Below are 23489 nucleotides of genomic sequence, written 5' to 3' on the forward strand. Positions count from 1 at the left end.
CAGACCCATGTCCATCGAGTCAGTGATGCCATCCAGCCATCTCATCCTCTGTCATCCCCTCTCCTCCTGCCTTTAATCTTTCCCAGCATCAGGGTCTTTTCCAATGAGTCAGCTCTCCGCATCAGGTGGCCAAAATATTGGAGTTTCAGCCTCAATATCGTTCCTTTCAATGAACACCTAGGACTGATCTCCTTTAGGATGGACTGGTTGGATTTCCTTGCAGTCCAAGGGACTCTCAAGAGTCTTCTCCAACACTACAGTTCAAAAGCATTAATTATTTGGTGCTCAGCTTTCTTTATAGTCCAATTCTCACATCCATACATGACCACTGGAAAAACCATAACCTTGACTAGATGGACCTTTGTTGGCAAAGTAATGTCTCTGCTTTTTAATATGCTGTCTAGGTTGGTCATAACTTTCCTTCCAAGGAGTAAGCGTCTTTTAATTTCATGGCTGCAGTCACCATCTCCAGTGATTTTGGAGCCCCAAAAAATAATGTCTGACACTGTTTCCACTGTTTCCCCATCTATCTACCATGAAGTGATGGGACCAGATGCCATGATCTTCGTTTTCTGAATGTTGAGCTTTAAGCCAACTTTTTCACTCTCCTCTGTCACTTTCATCAAGAGACTTTTTAGTTCTTCTTCACTTTCTGCCATAAGGGTGGTGTCATCTGCATATCTGAGGTTATTGATATTTCTCCCGGCAATCTTGATTCCAGCTTGTGCTTCTTCCACCCAGGGTTTCTCATGATGTACTCTGCATAGAAGTTAAATAAGCAGGGTGACAATATACAGCCTTGACGTACTCCTTTTCCTGTTTGGAAACAGTCTGTTGTTTTATGTCCAGTTCTAACTGTTGCTTCCTGACCTGCATACAAGTTTCTCAAGAGGCAGGTCAGGTGGTCTGGTATTCCTGTCTCTTTCAGAATTTTCCACAGTTTACTGTGATCCACACAGTCAAAGGCTTTGGCATAGTCAATAAAGCAGAAATAGATGTTTTTCTGGAACTCTCTTGCTTTTTCCATGATCCAGCGGATGCTGGTAATTTGATCTCTGGTTCCTCTGCCTTTTCAAAAACCAGCTTGAACATCTGGAGGTTCACGGTTCAAGTATTACTGAAGCCTGGCTTGGAGAATTTTGAGTATTACTTTACTAGTGTGTGAGATGAGCGCAATTGTGAAATAGTTTGAGCGTTCTTTGGCATTGCCTTTCTTTGGGATTGGAATGAAAACTGACCTTTTCCAGTCCTGTGGCCACTGCTGAGTTTTCCAAATTTGCTGGCATATTGAGTGCAGCACTTTCACAGCATCACAGGATTTGAAATAGCTCAACTGGAATTCCATCACCTCCACTAGAACGTCCACAGATCATCTTCCCCATCTGAGCTTCAGTTTCCTCAAGCATGAAACGCTGATAGGGACCTAACCTCACAGGCTGTTTGGGAGGAGTGAAGTGGATGCAATACAGTGTGTGGAAGTGCTTTGTGAGATGCACCGCGCTGAGCACAAGCAGAGGGGTAGAAGGACACACTGTTAGGAAAAGAGACAAGGGTGTTCTGTTCCGGACGGACTCAATCTATACCAGGATACAAATGCTTTTCTTTTGGTAATTTCATCTGGTGGAAACAGCAGTCTCCTGGGCCTATTTGTATTTAATGAACCACATCCTGTATCATCGTTTTGCATGATTCTGAGGAGAACTAAGTTGGCTGTCTCCTCTGGCGTACTGCAGGCCCCGGAGTGTCCATTTCATATTGAACCTCCTCCTACCGCCTCCAAGAAAAACACCAGCCCGGAGCTAGGCCCATCCCACACACAGCTGCATGGGCTAAGGGGCCAGGGGAGGGGCAAGGGACACTCAGCTACCTCCACCAGCACACAGACCTTGGCACAGGTGAACATGGCCAGGCTGAGACTTCAACCCACATGATGGTTAAGGAGTAGGAGGCTCAGTGCGAATCAAAGGCAGAGCATGGGGACAGATGGGGCTAAGGAGGCTGACGGGGACACAACAGACCTGAGAAGGTCCTGAGGCCATGGGGAGGAGTTTGGAAATGAGCCTCAGGGCAATGACAAAGCACCTAGGAGCTTGCATCTGAGGAAGGCTTGATGGGAATCTCCACTTCAGAAACATACCATGATGCTTCACTTTATTATGTGGACTTCATTGAGCCATGAGGTGTGCACATATCTGTATCCAATTCTTTTGTGACCTGGTGGACCACCAGGCTCCTCTTTCATTGGGATTCTTCAGGCAAAAATATTGGAGTGAGTTACCATTTCCTTCTCCAGGGGATCTTCACAACACAGGGATCAAAACCCTCATCTCTTAAGAGTTGTATTGTATATATTATTTCTACTATAATAAAATATAAACATTATATATATATATAAAGAGGTTTGTTGTTAGAAATTGACTTATGTGATAAACATTGTGTGTGTGTGTGTGTGTGCATGTGTGTGTGTGTGCACGTGCTCTGCTGCTTCAGTTGTGTCCAGTTCTTTGCAGCCCCATGGATTATAGCCCACTCAGCTTTTCTGCCCATGGGATTTCCCAGGCAAGAATACTGGAGCAGGTTGCCATTTCCTACTCCAGATCTTCCCGACCCATGAATGAAGCCCACATCTCTTGCCTCTTCTGCACTGGCAGGTGGGTTCTTTACCACTAGTGCCACCTGGGAAGCAATATATAGATACATGGATATCTATGCGTGTGTGCTGTTGTTTGCCAGGCATCTTCCCTACCCAGAGATTGAACCCGCATCTCCTGTACAGCAAGCAGGTTCTTTACCACTGAGCCACTGAGGAAGCCCCGTGTGTATATATCTAGAGATGCAGAACCAGTTACATGTAGCTTTCATGTATATTGTATGTATTATAAACATCATAGGAATCTATATCATGTATATGTGAATATTATATATAATAAAGATATTTTTATCTATCTACCTATCTGTCTACCGACCCGTCTATCCTGATGGTTCTGTCTCTTTGGAGAACCCAGGCAGCTCCATGTCCTCAGGGCTGTGCAGCTGGACTGATGGGGTTCAGGTGGATGCAGGGAGGTCAGGCAGGGGGCCAGTGCTAGAGTCCAGCCCAGCCATGATGGCAGCAGTGAGGTGGAGAGAAGTGGGCAATTCTAAGAGCTGTTTGGAAATTGCAATTGCTAAGACTTGCTACAGCTTGGAAATGGGCGGGAGCAAGGGAGAGGGAGATGCTGAGGGCTTCTAGGCTTGTGGCTCTGCCTCTAAACAGATGCAGGAGCTCTGCATGAGAACACTGGGAACATCCTAGGCTGTCTGGGCAGGCAGGGAGCTAGCAAGAGAGCACATCATCAGAGGAAAGCTTGGAGGCAGGCCACAAAGGGGGAGTCATTCATGTAGGGATGGTAACAGACAGCATGGCTGTGAGTCCCCACGGAGACAATGGCAGTCCTGCAAAACCACACTGACCCGTTTGGCAGAGAAGAGCGAGCCTGTGAAGGAGACAGAGAAGGAACAGGCCAGAAGGGAGGTGGGCAACTGTCAGGAAGAGTCGCCTGGTGCCAAGGAAGCAAGCATCAGATGGTGCCTCAAGCAGGAAGTGGCCAACTCCATCAAATGCTAGCGAAAGGGTAAGCAAACGGGAATCGAAACCTACCCTGAAGGTTAAATCACCAGGGAAGTGGAACCCGTGCAGGTTTCAGCTCTGAGATCGACTCCCTGCATGTCTAGCTGGCATCTCTGAAGCAAGTTCCTGCAGGAAACTGAAGGCCCAGGAGAGCTCTCCAGTTCCCATCAGCCCCTTGGCCACCCCTGTCCTGACAAAAGGAGGTGTCACTTGACTACATCTTTCCCTTCTCCTCCCCCACCCCAACCCCTTAGGCTGCCTTTCAAACAGCCAGAATTCCTTTAAAGAGTAATCTAGGTATGCTTCAGCTGACATTCAAAAGTGCATTGTAATTCAAATGGAAATGCAGAAATTCATTCCCTTGGACAGTCTTGGGAAATTATAATAGAGATAAAACATCTTTTAAAGGTGGCGACAGGCATTTATCTGTGGGGACATCTCTATGCAATAGGCTCTCCTGATGCAAACTCAAGAGAGGTCCAACCTTCACACAGGGAATGTCCTTTCGGCAGGGTCACCGAGTCTCTAAATTTGGGAAAGACATTAATTGCATCCATTTTCGCTTCTCCACTTTGTCCCTCCATTTCTCTTTGTGGATTCTGGTTTCCCTGTGTCTGTCTCTCTTCATTTTTCTGTCTCTTCCTATCTCCCTCAGTCTTTCTCTGTCTCTCTCTCTGCTCTGTCTCTCTCTCTCTCTCTCACACACAGAACGGACAATTCCTTTACATGCATACATCCTTTATCTTCCATAGTTACTTTCTCCATGCAAAAGAAGCAACTGCAAATTCAGGAAACCTACCAGATTTGTTATTTCTGCATGCATCGCCATCCCTTCAGAATAGGGAATAACAAAAGGGCATAACAAAAGGGCAGGGTTACGGGAGTCTTTTGATGTCTTCCTAGTGAAGCTTTAAGGCTCCCTCCCTCACCAGCTCTACCCCAGGAGCCCCTCTCAATCTACCCCTGTCCTTGGTCCTAAGTCAGCTGACAAGAGAGGGGAGTAAATTAGTAGCCGCATCTCCCCCTGCCCCCGTAGACACACATGTGCACTACATACATACATACACACACACACACGTGAGATCACTGTTACCAAGTGCATGCGGCAGCCACCAGTGGAAGGAGTGGACTGTATCAAGATAACAACTAAGGGCCCAGCTCGTTGCTAGATGAGTCATCATTGATGGGTCTATGGTCTCACTGGATCCCATGTCTTAAAAGTGGAAAAATCGATCTTAGAGTGTGAATCAATTCGTCCAACATCACACAGCTTGTAAGAGGGAAACAGGGATGGGAACCAAGGTCCATCTGACTGCAAAACTTGTCTTTTATTTCCAAACGAGGAAGTCTTTATCCAAGACAGCCAGAAGAACCATAACTTTATATAAAGAGTCCTCATCCTAAGGCTCATGTGTCAAGGGAAGTGTATGAATACCAAGTCAAAGAAGGAAACGAAGCCCTGATTAAGAGAAAGGTAGCTTCTCAAAATGCAGGTGTATCAGGAACACAGCAGCACAGAGTGAAAATATTAAGCTGGGACAAGAAACTAAAAACCTCACAAGGCACTTGGAGCCTGGCCTGGGCGCACAGGTGATAGCTGAGGGAAAGTAGCAGACTGAAGAGCTTCCAAGGGAACCGCGCCTGGGCTGGGAGTTTCCCGGGATGACTTCAGCTACTCTAGCTGCCTCCTGAGGTCCAGCTGTCCCTGGCTTCTGCCAGCACCATCCAGCTGACCTGTCCAGCGCTCCAGTCCCCTTCAGACTGGTGGAATGCCCGGAATATCCCCTCGGTGACAGGAAACCCCTCCTCCCTGCCTGGATCTTTCCCGTCCTCCTTGGCATCCCCAGTGTCTCTCTGGAATCTGCATCAGAAGCTGGGTCTGTTATTCTAGCTTTCACTTCGCCCTATTACTCGGAAGCAATACGTAAGTGTCAACCACCACTTCCCCTTTCTGCATCTAGAGCAGATACTGCTAACTGATCACAGCGTTCTTTTCTAATGACCCCGGTGACCTCCACACAGTGTCTAGACAAGCCACTCCTCAACTGATCAGAACTCGCATATGAAACAAAAGACACGGGCCACCGTGTGACAGGGACTGAGGTCCCGACTGCACACCAGCCACCTGCCTTTCTCCGGTTGCCTATCAGTAGATCAAAAATAAAACAGTCTATCACAAAAATGACTAAGTATTGGAAGGCTCATACAGGCTGAACCCACGTGTGGACAGCACCCACGTCTTGCCTACTGTAATGCCCCAGCACACAGCACGAGGTCTGCAGTGAAGAAGCACTTAGGAAATACCAGTGAACCAGAGGGTAATGAGTGATCAATGTGACTTTCTTTTTCTATGGAATGCACACTTAGAAGCACTTATGGGAATGAGAGTGAAGCTCTCATGGGAGATATTTCAATCAGGCACATTCACCCCAACCCCCTCGACCTTCCATGATCTCTAGTGTCTGGATCACGACAGCGACCAGAGCCCCACCATTAATTAGTAAACCTGGAAAGACCGGGACATTGGACTCAGGTTGGAATTTAAACCCTAGTTCACTCAGTAACACCCTGTGTGGTCCAGCAAGCCCCCGATCACTTCTGAGTTCAGATCCCCCTTCACAGTGATGAGAGGTGGGTCCTCTTGCCTTTTTTGCCTCAAGGCGTAGGTGGAAAGACCAAAGGCAGGCCTGTATACTGTGAAGGGCTGGACAATGTCTGTGGTTGTCATACATGCCCCATTTGGTCTCTTCTCTCTGAAACTTAGAAATTACTTTGCCTGAGGTTTCCTGACAGGGATGTAAGAAGAGGTACCAGGACTTGAAATCTTTTCTGTCCCACTTGAAAAAGGCTTTCATACTGTTCATGGGGTTCTCAAGGCAATAATTCTGAAGTAGTTTGCCATTCCCTCCTCCAGGGGACCACATGTTGTCAGAAGTCTCCACCATGACCCATCCACCTTGGGGGGCCCTGCCTGGCATGGCTCAGAGTCTCCGTGAGTTAGACAAGGCTGTGATCCATGTGATCAGTTTGGATGGTTTTCTGTGATTGTGGTTTTCATTCCAGAGGCCATGGGATTGAAGAGACAGAGCTGATTCATTGGAAAAGACCCTGATGGTGGATAAGATGGAAGGCAGGAGGAGAAGGGGGCGACAGAGGATGAGATGCCATCACCAACTCAATGAACATGAGTTTGAACAAACTCCAGGAAATGGTGAAGGACAGGGAAGCCTGGCGTGCTTAAGTCCATAGGGTTGCAGAGTTGGACACAATTTAGCAACTAAACAAAGACAACTGTCCCGCTTGACCTTGTTCTCATCTGTCCTCTTCCCCACAAGCTCTGCCCCCAGAGCGATCAGCTTCCAACCCCAGATTCATCCTGGCCTGGTCCCCAGTGAGCCCTGGTCTCACAGATGTCAGTGACACACAGCTGACACACAGATGTTGGTGACACAGAGGTGGCTGGGGAGAGAAGAGACACACCTCAACTCGCTGTAAGTCTAGAGTTTTTCCATCGTTCAGGGGAAAGTTTCCAGCTTCTCTACCACTTCCTCCCCAGCATCACTTCCAAATTTAAAAAGTAAACCTACAGTGTTTGATGTCACCTCAGGTAAAGACAGAGAGGAAGAAACACACAGGTCAGTTAAGCCGTCTTAACACAGTGCGTCACTGCACTGTTCTGGGGCTTCCCTGGCTCAGACGGTAAAGAAACTGCCTGCAATGCAGAAGACACAGGTTCAGTCCCTGGGTCAGGAAGATCCCCTGGAGGAGGGAATGGCTACCCACTCCAGCATTCTTGCCTGGAGAATTCCATGGACAGAGGAGGCTGGTGGGCTACAGTCCATGGGGTCGCAAAAAGTCAGACACAACTGAGCGACTAACATTTTCACTTTTCACTATCGCCCTGTTCTGCAAGCCAATATGGGAGAGAGGAGGGAAAAGTACCTTTGCCTTGTAAGCCCAGAAGGCAAAGCTACAGGACCAAGTTCAGCCAGCAAGTTTGTGGCAAACTGGAAACCTCTTTGAGTCTTTTAGGGGACCCCTGGTGGCTGTGCCAGCTTCTGTCTGCCCCTCTCCCCATCCTACTTGTCATAAACCACTGGACAAGGAATGGCATTTTCTGGAGTGAAAAAGTCCAGGTCCTGGAAGCAGCTGAGGAAGGCTATGGGTGGGGTGCAGCCTGAGAGTCATGTCCCGGGCCCCGAATGCAGGACGAAGCAAATTAGTTCCGTGGCCACAGTGAGGAAGGCTTTTATAAACATAACCTAATTGTATTACTTCGAAGTCCAGGAGCTTATTGCTCTGCCTAATGATGTGTCACGTTATTTATAGGGTAGCACAGTGAGACTTCTATTGATTTAATGCACTTCCTTAAAGACTATCATTGTCACAGCCATAAAACGAAGCCATTCCCAGACAACTCAATTATTCCCCTGCGCCTATAAACCACCCCGTGCCCCACACAGCTGCACACAGGAGGGAAGGCGGGGCGGGACCATGACGGGGTGGAGGGTGCCAAGGGAAGGGTCCGGAAAGGACAAAGGCAGGAGCTCCATCAGCCGGGGATGAGGGGCAGCAGGAGAAGACCTAGACGGGGAATGGAGAGCCCTCTCCAGGGCGGCTGAGGGACTCTGAGCAAGACTCTTCTTTCCTTTCAGCCTTAGTTTTCCCAGCTGCAAAACGAGAGTGCTGAGCCCAGTGAGAACTGTCAGATCCCTCCCAGCGCCTGCATTCTCTGGTTTTACGAGTTACGCTTGGTTTGGTTCTTGGAGGCCATGTGGCTGGACCACATGGAGAAGGTACAAGCCCATTTTTAACATCACTCCTCACCCTTCCCATCGATCGAGAGCCTCTCTTTTTAAATTAATTGATAAGAATAGTAATAATGATAACAGACAGTGATCTTCACCCTGCTGCGTATTAGCTATGTGTCCCCAGGGCACTTGACTTGTTGGCGTATCCGACACTCATTTTTTCATCGGTGAAATGAGTCTGTGACTACATGGAACTGCTATAATAATACACAATGTATGCCATATTTCCACCTTTCTCAAAATGTTATCGTATAAACTACTTCCCTTTAATGTAGGAAGTAGACAGGAATAGCCAAAGTACCCATTTCACAGGAAGGGAAAACTGAGGTGAGAAGGGGACAGATTTTCCAAGGAGAGTGACAGAGGTTGGTCTCCTGCTTCAGATAAATAGATGAGAAATGGAGGGAAATAAGACCTGGTGACCCTGCCTGAGGGTAAAGGCATCTCCATGGCAGAGTCTTGAAACTGTCCCCTCAGACATGAGTTGGTCACTCCCAAAGGAGCCAGCGCTCCCCTTAGGTTCTTCCAAGAAGCACGGAGAGAAGGTGTCAATGAGACAGCTCTCCCCTCCCCTACAGTTTCCCCAGCCTCCTGACCTTGGCAGTGGTTTTGAGAGGACAGAGTGGGAGACAAGGAACTCTCAGTAGAAGGCCAGAGTTCTGGAATCCGCCCTGGGGCCTCAGAAAACGCCCGAACTGAAAGAATCCCGAGGAATCGTCACACGGTCCCTCATTCCATCCCCGGTGAACATGAAGCCCTGAGAGGCGCAGGGACTTGCTTACGGCCGCTCAGTTTCTCTGTGGCAGAGCCAGGATTTGGCTCCCAGGGAGCTCAGTTATCTCCCCAGCAGCCTGACCTCCATGTCTCAGCTGGCCGCCACCTCCAGCAAGCCCTGCAGGCTTACCTTTCTGGTACTGGAGCCACAGCTGCTGCTGGACCTTCTTGCTGGGGAAGTGAATGATGCAGGTGAGCTCGGAGCCGTAGAGGGCCTCTGCGATGTAGTGTGACCCATAGTGCTGGATGAAGGACAGCAGCTCCTCCCGGCTGCTCTCTTTGGTCAGGATCTTGAGGACGTTGGTGAAGCCTGGACAGAGGAGGAGCATGTGGAGGTGGTCAGAGTTGGGAGGCTGGCGCCCGGCAAATGGCAAGCCCAGATCTGGTACCTTGTTCACCATAGCATCGGCCAAATGTGCATATGGTATCTCTCCCTTACTTGGCCAAGACTGCTCTCTCTGGTGGACACACGAGACACCACCAAGAGGGAGCCAACAGCAGAGGAAGGACAGACGCTGGCGACCCAAAAGCCACAATCAGGAAAAATCAAAGCTGCGGTCTCCTGAGCAGCCAGCGTGTGGCGGGCACGCTGCCAGGTGTCCCAGCCACTTAGTCTAGTTTAACCTCGGTCCAGCCCTGCAGTCCCAGCCATAATGAGCCCTGTCCAGTAGATAAGCAAGTCAAAGGCCAGAGACTGGAAGTGATTTGCCTTGGTCCTCCAGCCAGAGGAGCTAGGATGCCAACCGACTTCTGTCCTCACCCCGAAGTGCACACACTGCTCACATACCCGATTACCCTGGGCCTGAACTGTCCACGGCTGGAGCCCGAGGGGCGGCACTAGCCCAGGCTCAGCAGACATTCGGTATCCTCAGATGTAATCCCTGGCTTAGCTTCCTAGAACCTCACTTCCCTTTCTGTCTCCAAGACAATGGTCTGTTCTTTCTCCTGCCATTGTCAAGGGCCTCCTTGCTGCTCCACTGTCCTTAGTCCTATGCCAAAGGGGCCTGAGTCCCCAGTGCCTGGATAGGGCCTGCACGGCCATCACTCAGCGCCCACTGACCGCCTGCCCTCTTCCTCCTGCAGGCAGGTCACCAAGCAACGCTTTCAGGAGCCTTAACACCTTCCGGGCTCTTCTGTGCTCTGGATAAAGCCCAGTGACCTTATCTTACCAGGGCTCCAAGCTCATCTCCATGAGCACATACATTGGGCTTCACCTCTGGCCAAATCTGTTTTCTTACTTTTCCTGAATGTGATTTGGCATTTCCATCACACTTTCTTCACTTATATCTCTCCCCCACTCCGAACACACACACACACACACACACACACCCCCCACCATTTACCTGGAATGGTCTTCCACTTCCTCTCTGAGTCACACCCATGTTTCCAGACCCCAGGAAGTCATCTCTCCCCCAAGAAGCTTTTCACACCATCCCAGCCTGGGGCACCTACTTCCTGTACCTTCAACAGGCATCACCTTGAAAGCAGAAGGTCTGCCCCATTTGTCTCTAAATCTGCACACGTGTCCTTTCCCACCACAATTTCCAGACACGGCAGGTGCACCGACTCCATTATGAGAATAAGAACAACCGACTCCGCGCCACATCGAAGTAAAATGTAAAAGACCAAGCGTTTCTTCAACACTGAAAATGAGCTCTGATTTGCAAACGTTTGGTTTACAAGGGGGTTCTCGGGAGCGTCATTATTGATTAATTAAAGCAGATACACTTTTGTAGTTGTAACAGGAACATGGCAGTTGTTCACAAGCATGGTGGAAAGGTATAGATGGTGGTGAACACAGGACAGGGCTCAGAGAATGGGCACTTGCCTAGAACAGCCCCTCTTACCAACCCGTCAACTCACGCAATGGGGCAATTACTGCAACAGAGCCAATAATGAGACGATTTCTGCTCAGTAATGAAGAACACCACGGAGAGGCCCTGTGGCTCTAGGCAGACAACACTGCCATCAAATCCTCGACACACTCCTGTTCCGCCACCTACTAGCTGTGTGACCTTGGGCAACGTAACCCCTCTGACCCTTGATTTCCTTATCTGAAAAATAAAGGGATAAAGAATACCTTCCTCTTGAGACTGATGTAAGTCCCAAGATACAAAACATTATAAAGCGCTTGGCTGGTGTCAGCCATAATTACTATTTACACTTCCCCAATACCCAGGCTAAAGAGTTCCATGGTGCTCATGAACAAAGTGATACTGGAAAAGAAAAAAGATAAGAAAGCAGCTGGCTGATAATCAGGAGACACTCAGACAATAACCCAGTGGCAGTGTTATGAATAAGTCAGGGTAGAAAAATCCAAGTTTGGGCCTCATCTTTCCAAAGTCCATTACCCATTCCTTTTCCGGTTTTGTTTAATTTTTATTCCTTCATCAAAAAGGAGAACCAAAAGGAATATAAGGCACAGGAATAAACAGGATCCAAGCCCTATCCACAGTTCACAGGTCAGAGTTGAGGTGCAGCAGACAGACAGGATTCTGATACGAATCAAGTACCTGTGTTAGTGCTTTAACATCAGCAGTTGAGCACAGGGAATTCCTTGCATTATTCCCAGGGGAACAGATAATGGGGGAGGCATCTCCCCCAGGATATGCAAGGAGGTCCAGGCAGAGGGAAGGGCGTATGCAGAGTCACAAAGCCAAGAGAGAAAATGTCCCATTTTCAGAACTGTAAGTCCCGTCTGAGACTTGGAAGTCTGAAACTAAATGTCCCATTTGAGAATTATAAGCCATCCCTATCACGGGGAAAGATTCATGTGGGCAAAGTGTGAACAGTGCGTGTGTGTGTGTGTGTGTGTGTGTGTGTGTGTGTGTGTGTGTGTGTGTGTGTGTTGGTGGGGGGGCGGGGATGCATTATTGCTGAGTAGGAGGAGATGGGCAGGAAAGGAAATCAGGAGAGACTAGAGGAATCAGTGCCTGAAAGAATCCACATGCCTGAAATACTTCGAGAATGTAAGCGTGAGCAAGACTGTCACACCCTGTGCAGAGCCCCCCTTCCCCAGGAGCCCCTCTGACTTCCCAGAATGGACAGCGGCCCCATTACTGCACTGACCTCCTACAACGTGTGGCCGTCACCATCTGTCTGCTTGTCCTTCCACCCTCCCTGTGAGCTCCTTGATGGCAGGGGGTGAGGCCTCATTCCTCAGCCATCCCCAGTGCCAGCATGGGCCCTGGCATGCCCCGGGACTGTGCTGAATTACGCCAAGTCCCCTGGCTGCGGATGGCGGGGCTCACCTGCCGAGAGGGTGATGGTGCTGAGCTTCACGCGGTAGAGGTTGCTGCGGACCCGCCACTGCTGCACCATGGGGTACCCCATGGCCTCGTCGTACCTGATGTCTCCTGGGGAGGGAAGAAGGTCACGTGAGCCCCATGTTTACAGGCCTCACCCCACAACCCTGCCCTGCAGCCCTGGGCTCTGGGGAACGGCCCCCTCTTCTAAGATCAGCCCTCTTGGGCCAACGGTGGGATCTGCACCCCGCCTCCGGGCCTCTTCCTTCCTGGCCTCTGACCTCAGCCTCAAGCCGCCCTTTTCTCTCTGCTCTAGAGCTCACATGGCCCCTTTACCCTACAGGCAAGAGTGGGTTTCTGGTTCTACTTAACCCAGAGGCAATTTGCCATGGGGCGCTAGACACTGCGGTGCCTCAGTTTCCCCTTCTGATCCCATGGCTACCTAGGCTGACCTTTTTTAAGTAGGCGTATCATGAGACTCAAATGAACTAAGAGCAGTGGAAGCTTTATGGTAACCTCGAAATGTCCGACACGTGCACTGGGGGCCCACGCATCACCTATTCCTGAGGCCACTTTTGCACAGTGACAGCAGAGCGGAGCAGTTGTGACAGAGAGCCCATGCAGAGCCTCGCACGCTCACTAGCTGACCTTTGATGTCCGCCCACTCTGTACAGACTGTTATTTCCTAACACGGAAACATGATATGTCCTTTGATGTCTCATAAAATACCTGTGTGCACACACAAAAGCTTCCCATTTTAAACAAGACCAAGAAACACTGGCTAAACAAAGTTAAACAAGATTTAAAAAACAGACTGTATAATTTCTCAGCTCCGTGAATAAATTAATGTACATTTTAAAGGTACATGAAGACGGCGCGCGGCATTTTGCAAACGTCTCGGCCGAGGAGCCCCGTTTCTAGGGCCCACTGACACTCAAGTTTCATAGAATACATTTTTTGAAACCCAGGTATAGACAAAACATAAACAAAGAAAAAAAATAACACAACAAAATGTTAGCAAGTGGTTAACTTGGTTAGCAAGTGGATGCCTAAAAGATGCCTGTTTTCTGATTTATATTCATCTCCATTTTCTAAATTTTCTACTCTAAGCACTGCAGACTCCCTTTTTTGTAATCAGAAAAAAAAAAAAGACATGAAAAAGAAATGCTAGTCACATCAGCAGTTATTATTTCTGTTGTTACATATCCTCAGCAAATGGCAGGCACATTTTCCATCCTTTTCTCTTGTCCCCTGGTGCGGAGGCACTTAAAGAGGTATTTGATACCAAGATTAAAATGAGAATCTCATTGGAACAAATGATTTCTTCCTGGACATTCCTGTGGTATTAAAGTTGTCCATTACTGTCAACTTCTTCTTCTTCTTTTTTTTTTTTTCCTCCCTAGCCTTTTCAGAAATAATGTAATTTTTTAGAGGCTTTCATTTTAAAGTAAAATATTCATGATCCCCAAAGATAAGTCCACTGGAGCGAGGTTGTTTTGTTAGAAATATGTCCTCTCTGTTGGTCTGCTCTGCCTGCCCTGCCCTTCCTTTGCAGACACTGGGGAGAGAAGGGGAGAGGGTGGGGGAGGAGGAAAGGCCTGTGTTTCGGCTCAGGGTGAAGGAACCAGTCTGCATGGGGAGACTAGACAGCAGCCCCAGGCAGCCTCCGCCCCACCTATTATTATTTTTTTCTAAATGTTTAACCTTGTTTCATCTAATTATTATTATCTCTTTGGCTGTGCCTCAGCACACAGGATCTTAGTTCCCCTACAGGGATTACCCCCTGGCCCCTTGCAGTGGAAGTGCAGAGTCCTAACTGCTGGACCACCAGGAAAGTCCCTGCCCCATCTGTGACTGCCCGTCCTAATTCAGAGCAGACGTGGAGGGGGTATTGGCAACCAGGGCCATCTCCAAGGAACAAAGCAGACATTTCAATGCAGGTTGTTGATGCAGCTTATGTACTTGGTGCTTTAGTGTCCAAAGGGCTTCCCTGGTGGCTTAGATGGTAAAGAATCTGCCTGCAGTGAGGGAGACCTGGGTTTGATCCCTGGGTTGGGAAGATCCCCTGGAGGAGGGCATGGCAACCCACTCCAGTATTCTTGCCTGGAGAATCCCCCATGGACAGAAGAGCCTGGTGGGCTATAGTCCATGGGGTTGCGATGAGTCGGACAAGACTGAGCGACTAAGCACCATAGTGTCCAAAAGGGAAAAACAAAACACAAAAGCAACAGCAACATCAAATGAACAAAAACAAAAGTCCCCAAACCTCCTACCTCTTTTGATTATCAAAACATTTACAAGACCAACTTCTCTGCCCTCATTCCCTCCCTAAACCTCCCCTGTAAGTGATCATCATTCCATCCTACACTTTCCCCACTCCTGGCCCATACTGGATTCCACCTGGAATATAAGCGCTTTCAGTGAAATGCCAGTTTCTTGAGGTCAAGGCCATGGTCTGTATTATTCCTACTCCTGCACAGCCTGGTAAATAGAGGCTCCAATACTCCAAAACAGACCCTGATATATCGCAGACTCTCAATAAATATCTGTTTACTGACTCGCCCTCTTGCCTCTCATTCTTGACCACAAACCATCCTTGGTCTTACTCGACTACTGACCCCCTTCTTAGCTGATCCTGTCCTAGATCACCACCCAAGGATTAGGAGTGACATGAAGCCCCGGGATGGGGAGGGGTGTTTTTTCTGATGAACAACAAAAACAAAAATTAACTCTTAAAATGTAACAGTTCTTTTATTAAGGAACTCCGAATCAAAACAAATAACCCTAAGAGTCTGTACCACTAGTGCAGAACCACAACGTTCTGTATCACACAGGCAGCCAGGGCCCTTACAGCTTGGAAAAGTCCCTCATAAAAGGGCAAGAAAGGACTGGGAGCAGATGAGCAGGAGCAGAGGGCGGCCTGCAGTGGGGCAGAAAACAGAGGCTTCAGGAGAGCCTGCCAAAGAGTGTTTCCCTGTAGGGGTGACACAGGTTGTGGGTGGCAGCGGTTGCAGGGAACAGCGGAGGGGAGTGAAAAAGGGCAGAGGACCTGGAGCCACAGCTGGTTCCGGTTCTGGCAGATCTGCTGTGTGACCTTGAGCTGCTTCCTTCACCTGTCTGAGCCTGGATTCCTCATCTACAAAATGAGAAAAATAATACCCACCCTACAGGATGGCTCAGTGCCCAGAAAACAAGCTGCATGACTGATGTGCTTTAAGTGAAAGAGACTCCTGGTTGGGGTTGGGGCGGGGAAGGTCCCCTTATTCTATTTTAAATGACTTAAACATGAACTGCGTGTTTCTAGATTCCATACATACGTGTTAATACATAGTATCTGTTTTTCTCTTTCTGGCATACTTCGCTCTGTATAATAGGATTTAGGTTCATCCATCTCGTTAGACATGACTCCAGTGTGTTCCCTGGTATGGCTAAGAGAGGCGGAAAACGGTGGGTGGTAGGAGGGAGGTTCAAGAGGGAGGGGACATACATATACCTAAGGCTAATTCATGCTGATGTGTGGCTGAAACCAATGCAATATTGTAAAGCATCTTTCCATTAAAAATAAATAAATTAAAAAAAAATGAACTGCAGGATCTCACTTCCTTGTGGTATCTAAAACCTTTGAACTCATAAAAGCTGAGAGTAGGATGGTTGGTGGGGGTAGGGTGATGAGCAGAGGCTGGCCAAAGGGTCCAGAGGTTCAGTTCTGGGGGTGGGTGTGCTTGCTGATCCCACGTGCAGCCTGGTGACTGCGGTTAATAACACCGCGCTGCCTACTGAAGTTTGCCGAGAGGGTGAATCCAGCCTCGGCTCAGAGTCTGGAGTCTCAGGGAAGCCCCTGGTTCTTCACTGCCCCTAAGAGCCCTAGAAATGGCAGGTCCCTTTTACATCCCATCCCTCGCTAGCACAGCGGCTTGGCAGGGTCCATTCTGGACGTGCTGAGCAGCTGATCCTGGAGACCAGTGTGTGGTCGGGGGAAGGCCGGGGGGGCGCAAAGGGCAGGAATCCAGTATCTGTGTGTCTTACCAGTGAGCAGCTGGAGGTCCGGGAGGGGCTCGGAGAGGACCCCCCGGCACTGCTCCTCCACCGGCAGCGGGATCACCAGCAACCCGTCGGCCAGCTGCGGGAAGTCCTTGATGAAGTTGTTTTCCCTGTGGAGAGGAGAGAGAGACTGCCAGGTCGAGGAAGCAGAGGCTGGGGGCTGGGGGTGTAGTGGGGTGGGTGGGCAGGGCAAGGGGGCTGTGGGGCAGGAGGGCAGGAAGCTCCAAGTCAGAGGAGAGACTGGTGAGTTGGGGGCGGGGTGACAGGCTTGCTGGGATGGAGGCCTCTGGCTCCCTGAATCCAGCTCCGAGAACAGAGTGCTCATGACAGCTTCTAGAATCCAGCAGGCTGTGGCTTGAATCCCGGCCCACCACTCACTAGCTGCACAATCTTGAGAGCAAGCTGCTGGTCCACTCGGAACCTCAGTCTCCTTGTCTATAAAAGTGAGATCTCAGGGTAGTATGAAACATTTAATGCGATAAAGCTGCCAGCTGCTCAGGACACAGTCTGATGTTCTATACACTGTATATTTGGCTGTGAAACGTCTCCTTACATAAGCAGTGAAGACAGTGAGCCAGCATGAGAGGGGACTGAGGACAGCGTGGAGTGCTTGAGACTGAGCTGGAGAGAATGGCTGTCTGCATGCTCAAGTGAAAGGATCCTAAGATATCTTTCAGACTGGACGTCTCCCTTCAGAGATGGGCAAACTAAAACCTGGAGAAGGGACGGGGAACTGTCACGGACAACCAATGGCTCAGATGCCAGACCGGATCTCCCCACTCCTAGGCCAGCGCTCTCTCTGTCCCAGCTTCTTCAGGTGCCTCTGTCCCTTCACTGCAAGACCACCCCAGCGAACAGCAGACAGACCTCAGGGTGACCTCAGGGCACTGAACCCTGAGCAAAGGTAGCCTTAAGGTGTGGGGAAAGGGGTGACTATGCATTGCAGGGAAACGGGCTTCAATCTTCTAGATAATAGGTGTGCTTGAAGTTGGAACAGCCTGTCACTGAGCGGTGGTGAGCTTGCCTTAGCTGGGGGCATGCAAGGGAAACTTGACAGACACTTGTCATGGACAGTGTCCAGGGCATCTCCATATTCAAAGGTGACTTCTGAGGTCCCTTTTTATTCATAAATCCTCAGAGTTAGAGACATTGACCACAATCTGGAGAGGAGCGGGGAAGGCGAAGAACAAAGGGAGGGAATGTTTATCGCTTCATTTTGCCACCTGGAATGGACAGCCTTGAAATGAAAATCAGAGAGAGGCAAGCAAAAATCCGTGAGGCCAAAGCAATGCCTTTGAAGCCTGGATCTCGGGCAGTTCAAAAGGACACGTGCAAGCATTGTGTGGCTTGGGTCACCTTCCTGTCTGTGCTCTACGTCCCCAGGCACTCCACCCCAGGCACCTGTGAAACGTGTCCTCTATTCATTCATTTAGAGAACACGTTCTCAATGTCTGACCCTTGAGCAGGTCGGACTCCAGGGGCGGACACGGTATCCCCACCTTCAACACCACCAGCATCTTTGTCATCATCATCTCTGACAATTAGTGACTAAACTTCTATACTTTGCTGGGACCTGGCTAAGCACTTCACATCCATTTAATCATTTAATCTTTGCAACGACCCACAAGGCAGTCATCATTATCTTCATTTTATACAAAAGAAAAAAAAAATGAGGTTCAGAGTTAAGAGGTAGTGAAGCTGGGGTTGGAACCAGGTCTGTCTGACCACACAGCTGGGGGTAAGCGGCTGGGCCTGGGATGGTCGACCGGGCCTGTGTGCGTGATGCTGAGTTTCTGGGTCCAAACTGGTGCATGTAAGCACACTATTCTGTGCATCATGCGTGTGCCCGTGTTCGTCTACATGTGTGCCTGTGATCATGGATTCTGCCCAGGTGTTGGTGGCTGGCATTTGATTCGTCTGCACACTTGGGTATGTGGAACAGCCTCGGGAATATAAAGAGAGCCTGCCAGGGGCCACGGAAGTGCCCCAAAGTAGCACGGAACCCCCACGAGGGTCTAAGGAACAAAGCTTCCTCCTGTGCCCCTCATGCAGTGGCCTCTGGTTTATGGAGCTTCCCTTGGAGACATAATGAGGTAGAGGGTGTCCCCCTGCCCCAGTCATTCAGCAAACACATGCTGAGTGGAGCCCTGAGCCGAGCACTCAAGGACCCAGAGAGAGCCTGGATTCTCCCCCGGCCCTTGAGATCGTCCCAGCCCCGTGTGGGGGAGACAATACACCAGCCACGCAGAACAGGCAGTGGGGCTGGTTACTGGGGATTCCGGAGGGCTGGAGGCTTCCGCACGAGACCCAAGGTCTCCTCCTTCCCCACGAGACCCAAAAGCTTGTTTCACGAGGGCACAAGGGAGACGTTTCTGAAGACTGGCATCCTGCTCTGTCCACACTGCATCATCGCTGGGTAATCTGGAGCAAAGCACTCAAACCTCAGTTTTCTCATCTGTAAATTAGGCACCCTGAGCTCTTCATTCTGCCTTAAGGAAATCACAGTAATAAGGATGATGGCAATAGCTGTTGTCTGAGCACCTCCTAGGCACCAGGCAATGTTCCATGTACTTTACATGAGCTCTCACCCAACCATGTGAATTAGGTGCCATCAAACCAGCCCCCCCCACCCCGCCCCCCAGTTCAGTGGTGGAAAAGCTGAAGCACAAAGCAGTTCTGTAACTGCTTAAAACCACGGCTGGGAAGCGGGAGATCTCAGGTGGTCTGACCCCAGAACCCACACTCTACGTTACTGTACAGGGGCGGGGCACTGAAGATGTTGACCAGGACAGTCTCAGGCTCTCAAAGCTGGAAGAGCCGTAGCACCCCGGAGTGTGCTGAGCCCAGGCAGGCTGACGCCGAATGAAGGGGTCTGTTACTCGTTGTGACTTACACACCAGTGCTCAGGTGTGGACCCTCATCCAACACCATGAGATGGGCATGATCACACCTCCCCCACGCCCCGGCCCTGCCCCATACAGGCTCTGAGATGTGAACTGACTTCCCTGGACTTACACAGGGTACATTTGGAAAGAGAGCTCTGAAGGCAAGCTTATTACTTTTCACTTTACCATCTAGCATCACCACAGCTTCTCCGGCTTTGATTTTCTAACTGCAGAGGAGGGGGACAGTGACCCCCTCACCAGCCCCACGTTCCTCTCCTTCTGCCTTCTGCCTTCTGCCTTCTGCCTTCTGCCTTCTGCCTTCTGCCTTCTCTTTAAGCCAGGTTTGACTCTGTGGGCAAATCTGACCTCGGTAAGCGGCAGCACAGTGGCCAGCCTCGGGACGGCAGGGGCCGGCTCATACGCTGCTGCTTGGAAGAAAGTGGTCTCCCTGAGCTTCCAGGCCATAGGAAGGGTCTCAAGGAAAAGCATGGGAAAAAGGGAGACCATGGAAAGTTGGGAATTCTCAAGCTAGTGCAAAGAGCAGGGAGAAGGGGGTGGGGGCGGATCAGGGAGTGAAAAGGTAGCAACAGCAAAGACCAAGGACCTAGGGTGGTCCCTCCCGACTGCGCCCCTTCGCGTCTGCCTGGGCAATGGCCACAAGTACTGCATGGCCTCTGCCAGCAGAGGGCGCCCGGGGCCTTCGCATCAGTCAGCTCTCCCCGGAGGCAAAACAGGACACGCAAGGAGTGGAGCTGGGGACGCTCCCCTGCGCTGGGGACCTCACACAGCCCAGAAGGCAGCTTCAGAATCCACCCACCTGGGGAAGGTGACGGGGAGGACAGCAGGGTGCTTGCCTAAACTCAGTTGGCTTGAAAACAAATCCAGATTCTCAGACTTGGGCATGGGGGGGCGGGGGGGCGGTGCATGTGTAGTCGAAGCAACCAGGCAACTACGGAATCCTAGTAACAGGAAGATACGAAGCAGAGTGAGTGCTGTCTGTGTATTGATCCTATTTGTTGACCATCAGCCGTGTGCTGGGTAGTGTGCCGAGACACACGTGAGCGCGTGCGTCATTTTAACCGCATGAGAATTCTCTAACTACTACTATTACTCCGGTTTTGCACATGAAGAAATGGATACTCAGAGAGGTTTAGGAACTTGTCCACCTGAGGTCCACCATCAGGAAGTGACGATGGGGCTCCTAGCTTAGCATCTGGTACTCAGGAAGCACACACTCGAGGGATCAGTCCAGACCACGCGCTCTTGACGCAGAGTACCCTGAGAGCAGGGCAGAGACAGGTGTGCTTCCGAGCCCAGGGATGCAGTCGTGTGTGTGTCTGCACAAATGTATGTGTCTCAAACAGCAACAGGGGCACTGTTTCTTTGTACAAACCGCTCCCCCCAAATATCCATGAAAATAGTTCCATCTCAACTGATATTAGATGGAAGCAATTCATCAGATGTTTAAAACAGCACATCCTGGGCCCCTAGGTCTGAGGAGAACTCTGGGAGTGGGAGGTCTCTTTGATTCCACAAACTTGTATTGGGGTTCCCCGTCTTATAGGGACTTTGTGAAAAGGCCTCCTCCATCTGGCGCCTGCCTCTTCCTTCTGCTTTATTTCACGAAGCACAGCCGTCTGCCCACCACCAGGCTGCACCGACTGGCCTGGTGTTCCTCTTGTGGGGCATACTCACTTCCTGCAAAGGGTCCACTCCGGATTTGCCTTCTCTAGGGAAAGCTCTTGTCCCACCCCTGAACCAAGCCAACTCCTACTTGTCACTCCGACCCCACATTAATCCTCTGCCCTGGAGAAACCTTCCCTGGGTCACTTCCGCTGTTACATCCTCTTATAAAATTGCTCTTTACTCACAGACTCAGAAAATGATCTTAGGGTTGCTGGGGGAAAGGGATAGTTAGGGACTGTGGGAAGGTCATGTATACAGTTATGTTTAAAATGGATAACCAACAAGACGATCGTATAGGACCTGGAACTCTGCTCAATGTTATGTGCCAGCCTGGATGGGAGGGGGGCTTGGGGGAGAATGGGTGCATGTACACACACACACATATATATATATATATACATATACACTGAGTCCCTTTGCTATCCACCTGAAACTATCACAACATTGTTAATACAAGACAAAATGTTTTTGGTGTTAAAAAAATGTTAAAAACTAAAAAAACTAATCTGATGACTATTTAAAAAAAATAAATAAAGCAATTATGAAGCCTGGAAAAAGAAAAAAGAATCTTGCTCTTTTCTTCCATGAAGAGTTTGATGGTTCCTATCCCAGAGGTATGCATGGGGACCGGGCTGGATACCTGCTCTTCCCACTAAACTGTGGGCTCCACGCGGGAGCCTTTTCCTGGTGCCTCTTCAGGGCCGGGGGTTTCCCTAGTGACTCAGTAGTAAGGAGTCTGCCTGCTAAGCAGGAGACGTGGGCTCGATTCTTGGGTCCAGAACATCCCCTGAAGAACGAACTTTCATCTGATGAGCTTCGGTAACTTCATCTGCAAATCAGGAGCGATGAGTTCAACTTCAAGGGGTGAGGAGAAGGATTCACATCGAGCTGTTGTTGTGTTTTTCTGGCCATTCCACTTGGCTAACCTGGGCCCTCGGCAGTGAAAGCTCAGATTCCCAACTACTGGACCACCAGGGAGCTCTCCCTCAGTGATCTTTAATGCCAGTCCCTCTTCCTGAATCCCACACCAGATTCTGGATTTCTCTGAGAGCCTCCGAGAGCCCAGCACACTGCCTGCTCACAGCCTAAGCTCCCCCAAGCATCTGCTCAACTGTGTGCCGAGGGGGAGATGGCCTCTTCAGTCCCCCTGCCACCAGCACATCGCCTCCGAGTCACACAAACCTGGGCAGCACGCCCCCAGAGCACGCGCCTCCTGTAGCTTTCCTGTCATCAGCCTCGCTCCATGCTGAGGGGAATGCCAAGCGAGGGCAGCTGGGCTCCTTGGCCACCCTCCCTCAGCCCTCACAAGGTTTCGCTTCTTGCCCGTCTCCATCTAAGAATACGCATAAGCATTTTGGATATATTAATACACAGCGACCAGCATGCAAGAGCTGATCACCCCTCAGTTCTGGGGAAATTAGCATTTAAATTGAGGTATTTCAGGGAAGTAAATCACCCCAGAGCCAGCCAGCACTGTCTGCAGCCTTTTCTTATGGAGGGAAGACAAGGAATCTTGGCCTGCATGCTGCTGAGTTCACAGGGACGGGCCACTCTCCCTGGCTCTCCGAGGCTGTCCACAGCCGCCCAAAAAGGGTGCCCCCAAACTCCAAACACTCACGAGGGCATCTCCCCTTGTTTAAACCGGGACCTATAACTTACCTCCAGCTAAGCTGAGTCTTTTTGCCAAGGGAGATGACTTTGGCTGAGATGTGGTTTCTTCTGGGATCAAGGAGTTGGGAGGCCTGTCCTCCTTGTGGCTTGATCACTGCCTGGTTGGGTGGTTGGGGAAAGCTCCTCCCTACCTCTGGAACTGGGAGGGGTGGGAGACCGGTGCCAAATATTTGTTTCTCTGAACCTCAGACTGAGAGGCATTGGACTAGATTTTGTAGCCATCCTGTTGCCAGAAGCGTAGGGTCTCATGCTGATTAAACTGATGCTCACACTTGTTCACGCCCATCCCAAGTTCTGCCCTTCTGGGAGACAGAAACTGGTCTCACGTGATTTGCTTCTTATTAGGAGTCTTCAGGCAAGTGTTCTGTTCTAGTGTTCCAACCGAGTCATTCTTTCGTTCAACTTTTCATTCATTCAACATATTTGCACTATTATGCGCCCGGTATTGGGAAAACAAAGAAAAAACAGACGTCCTCCATCCTCAAGGTGCTCACAGTCTAGTATGAGACACGTGTACAAATGCTTCCTACATACACGTGTGTGTGTGTGCAAGGTGAATGGTAGTGTTGAAAATGTTAAAAATGAAGACTTTTTTCTTCCCTATAAACCATATTGGTCTATGGCAGCCCACCTGTTAAATCAAAGACATCCGCTCCTTCGATAGAAGAGCAGATGCCTTCTAGAAAAGAAAGAATCATCCCTCAGCTTTGGGCTAGACCTCAAAGCTGACTTTGTAGTGTCTTGAGCTAGACACAACAGTTTTGAA

General features: G+C 49.9%; 1 protein-coding gene across 2 annotated transcripts in view; it reads right to left on the reverse strand.

Moving 5' to 3' along the window:
* ASTN2 (astrotactin 2) overlaps positions 1 to 23489 on the reverse strand; it is a 1019535-nt gene that overhangs the window by 262780 nt on the left and 733266 nt on the right. For both annotated transcript variants that reach the window (XM_018052685.1, XM_018052684.1), the window contains exons 14-16: positions 16467 to 16591; positions 12447 to 12551; positions 9326 to 9505 (exon numbers count right to left, since the gene is read on the reverse strand). In XM_018052685.1, the coding sequence (XP_017908174.1) occupies positions 9326 to 9505; positions 12447 to 12551; positions 16467 to 16591 (410 nt within the window). The remainder of the gene's footprint in view (positions 1 to 9325; positions 9506 to 12446; positions 12552 to 16466; positions 16592 to 23489) is intronic.

Source organism: Capra hircus, chromosome 8 (genome assembly GCF_001704415.2).
Source record: "Capra hircus breed San Clemente chromosome 8, ASM170441v1, whole genome shotgun sequence".
NCBI classification, from domain to species: Eukaryota; Metazoa; Chordata; class Mammalia; order Artiodactyla; family Bovidae; genus Capra; species Capra hircus.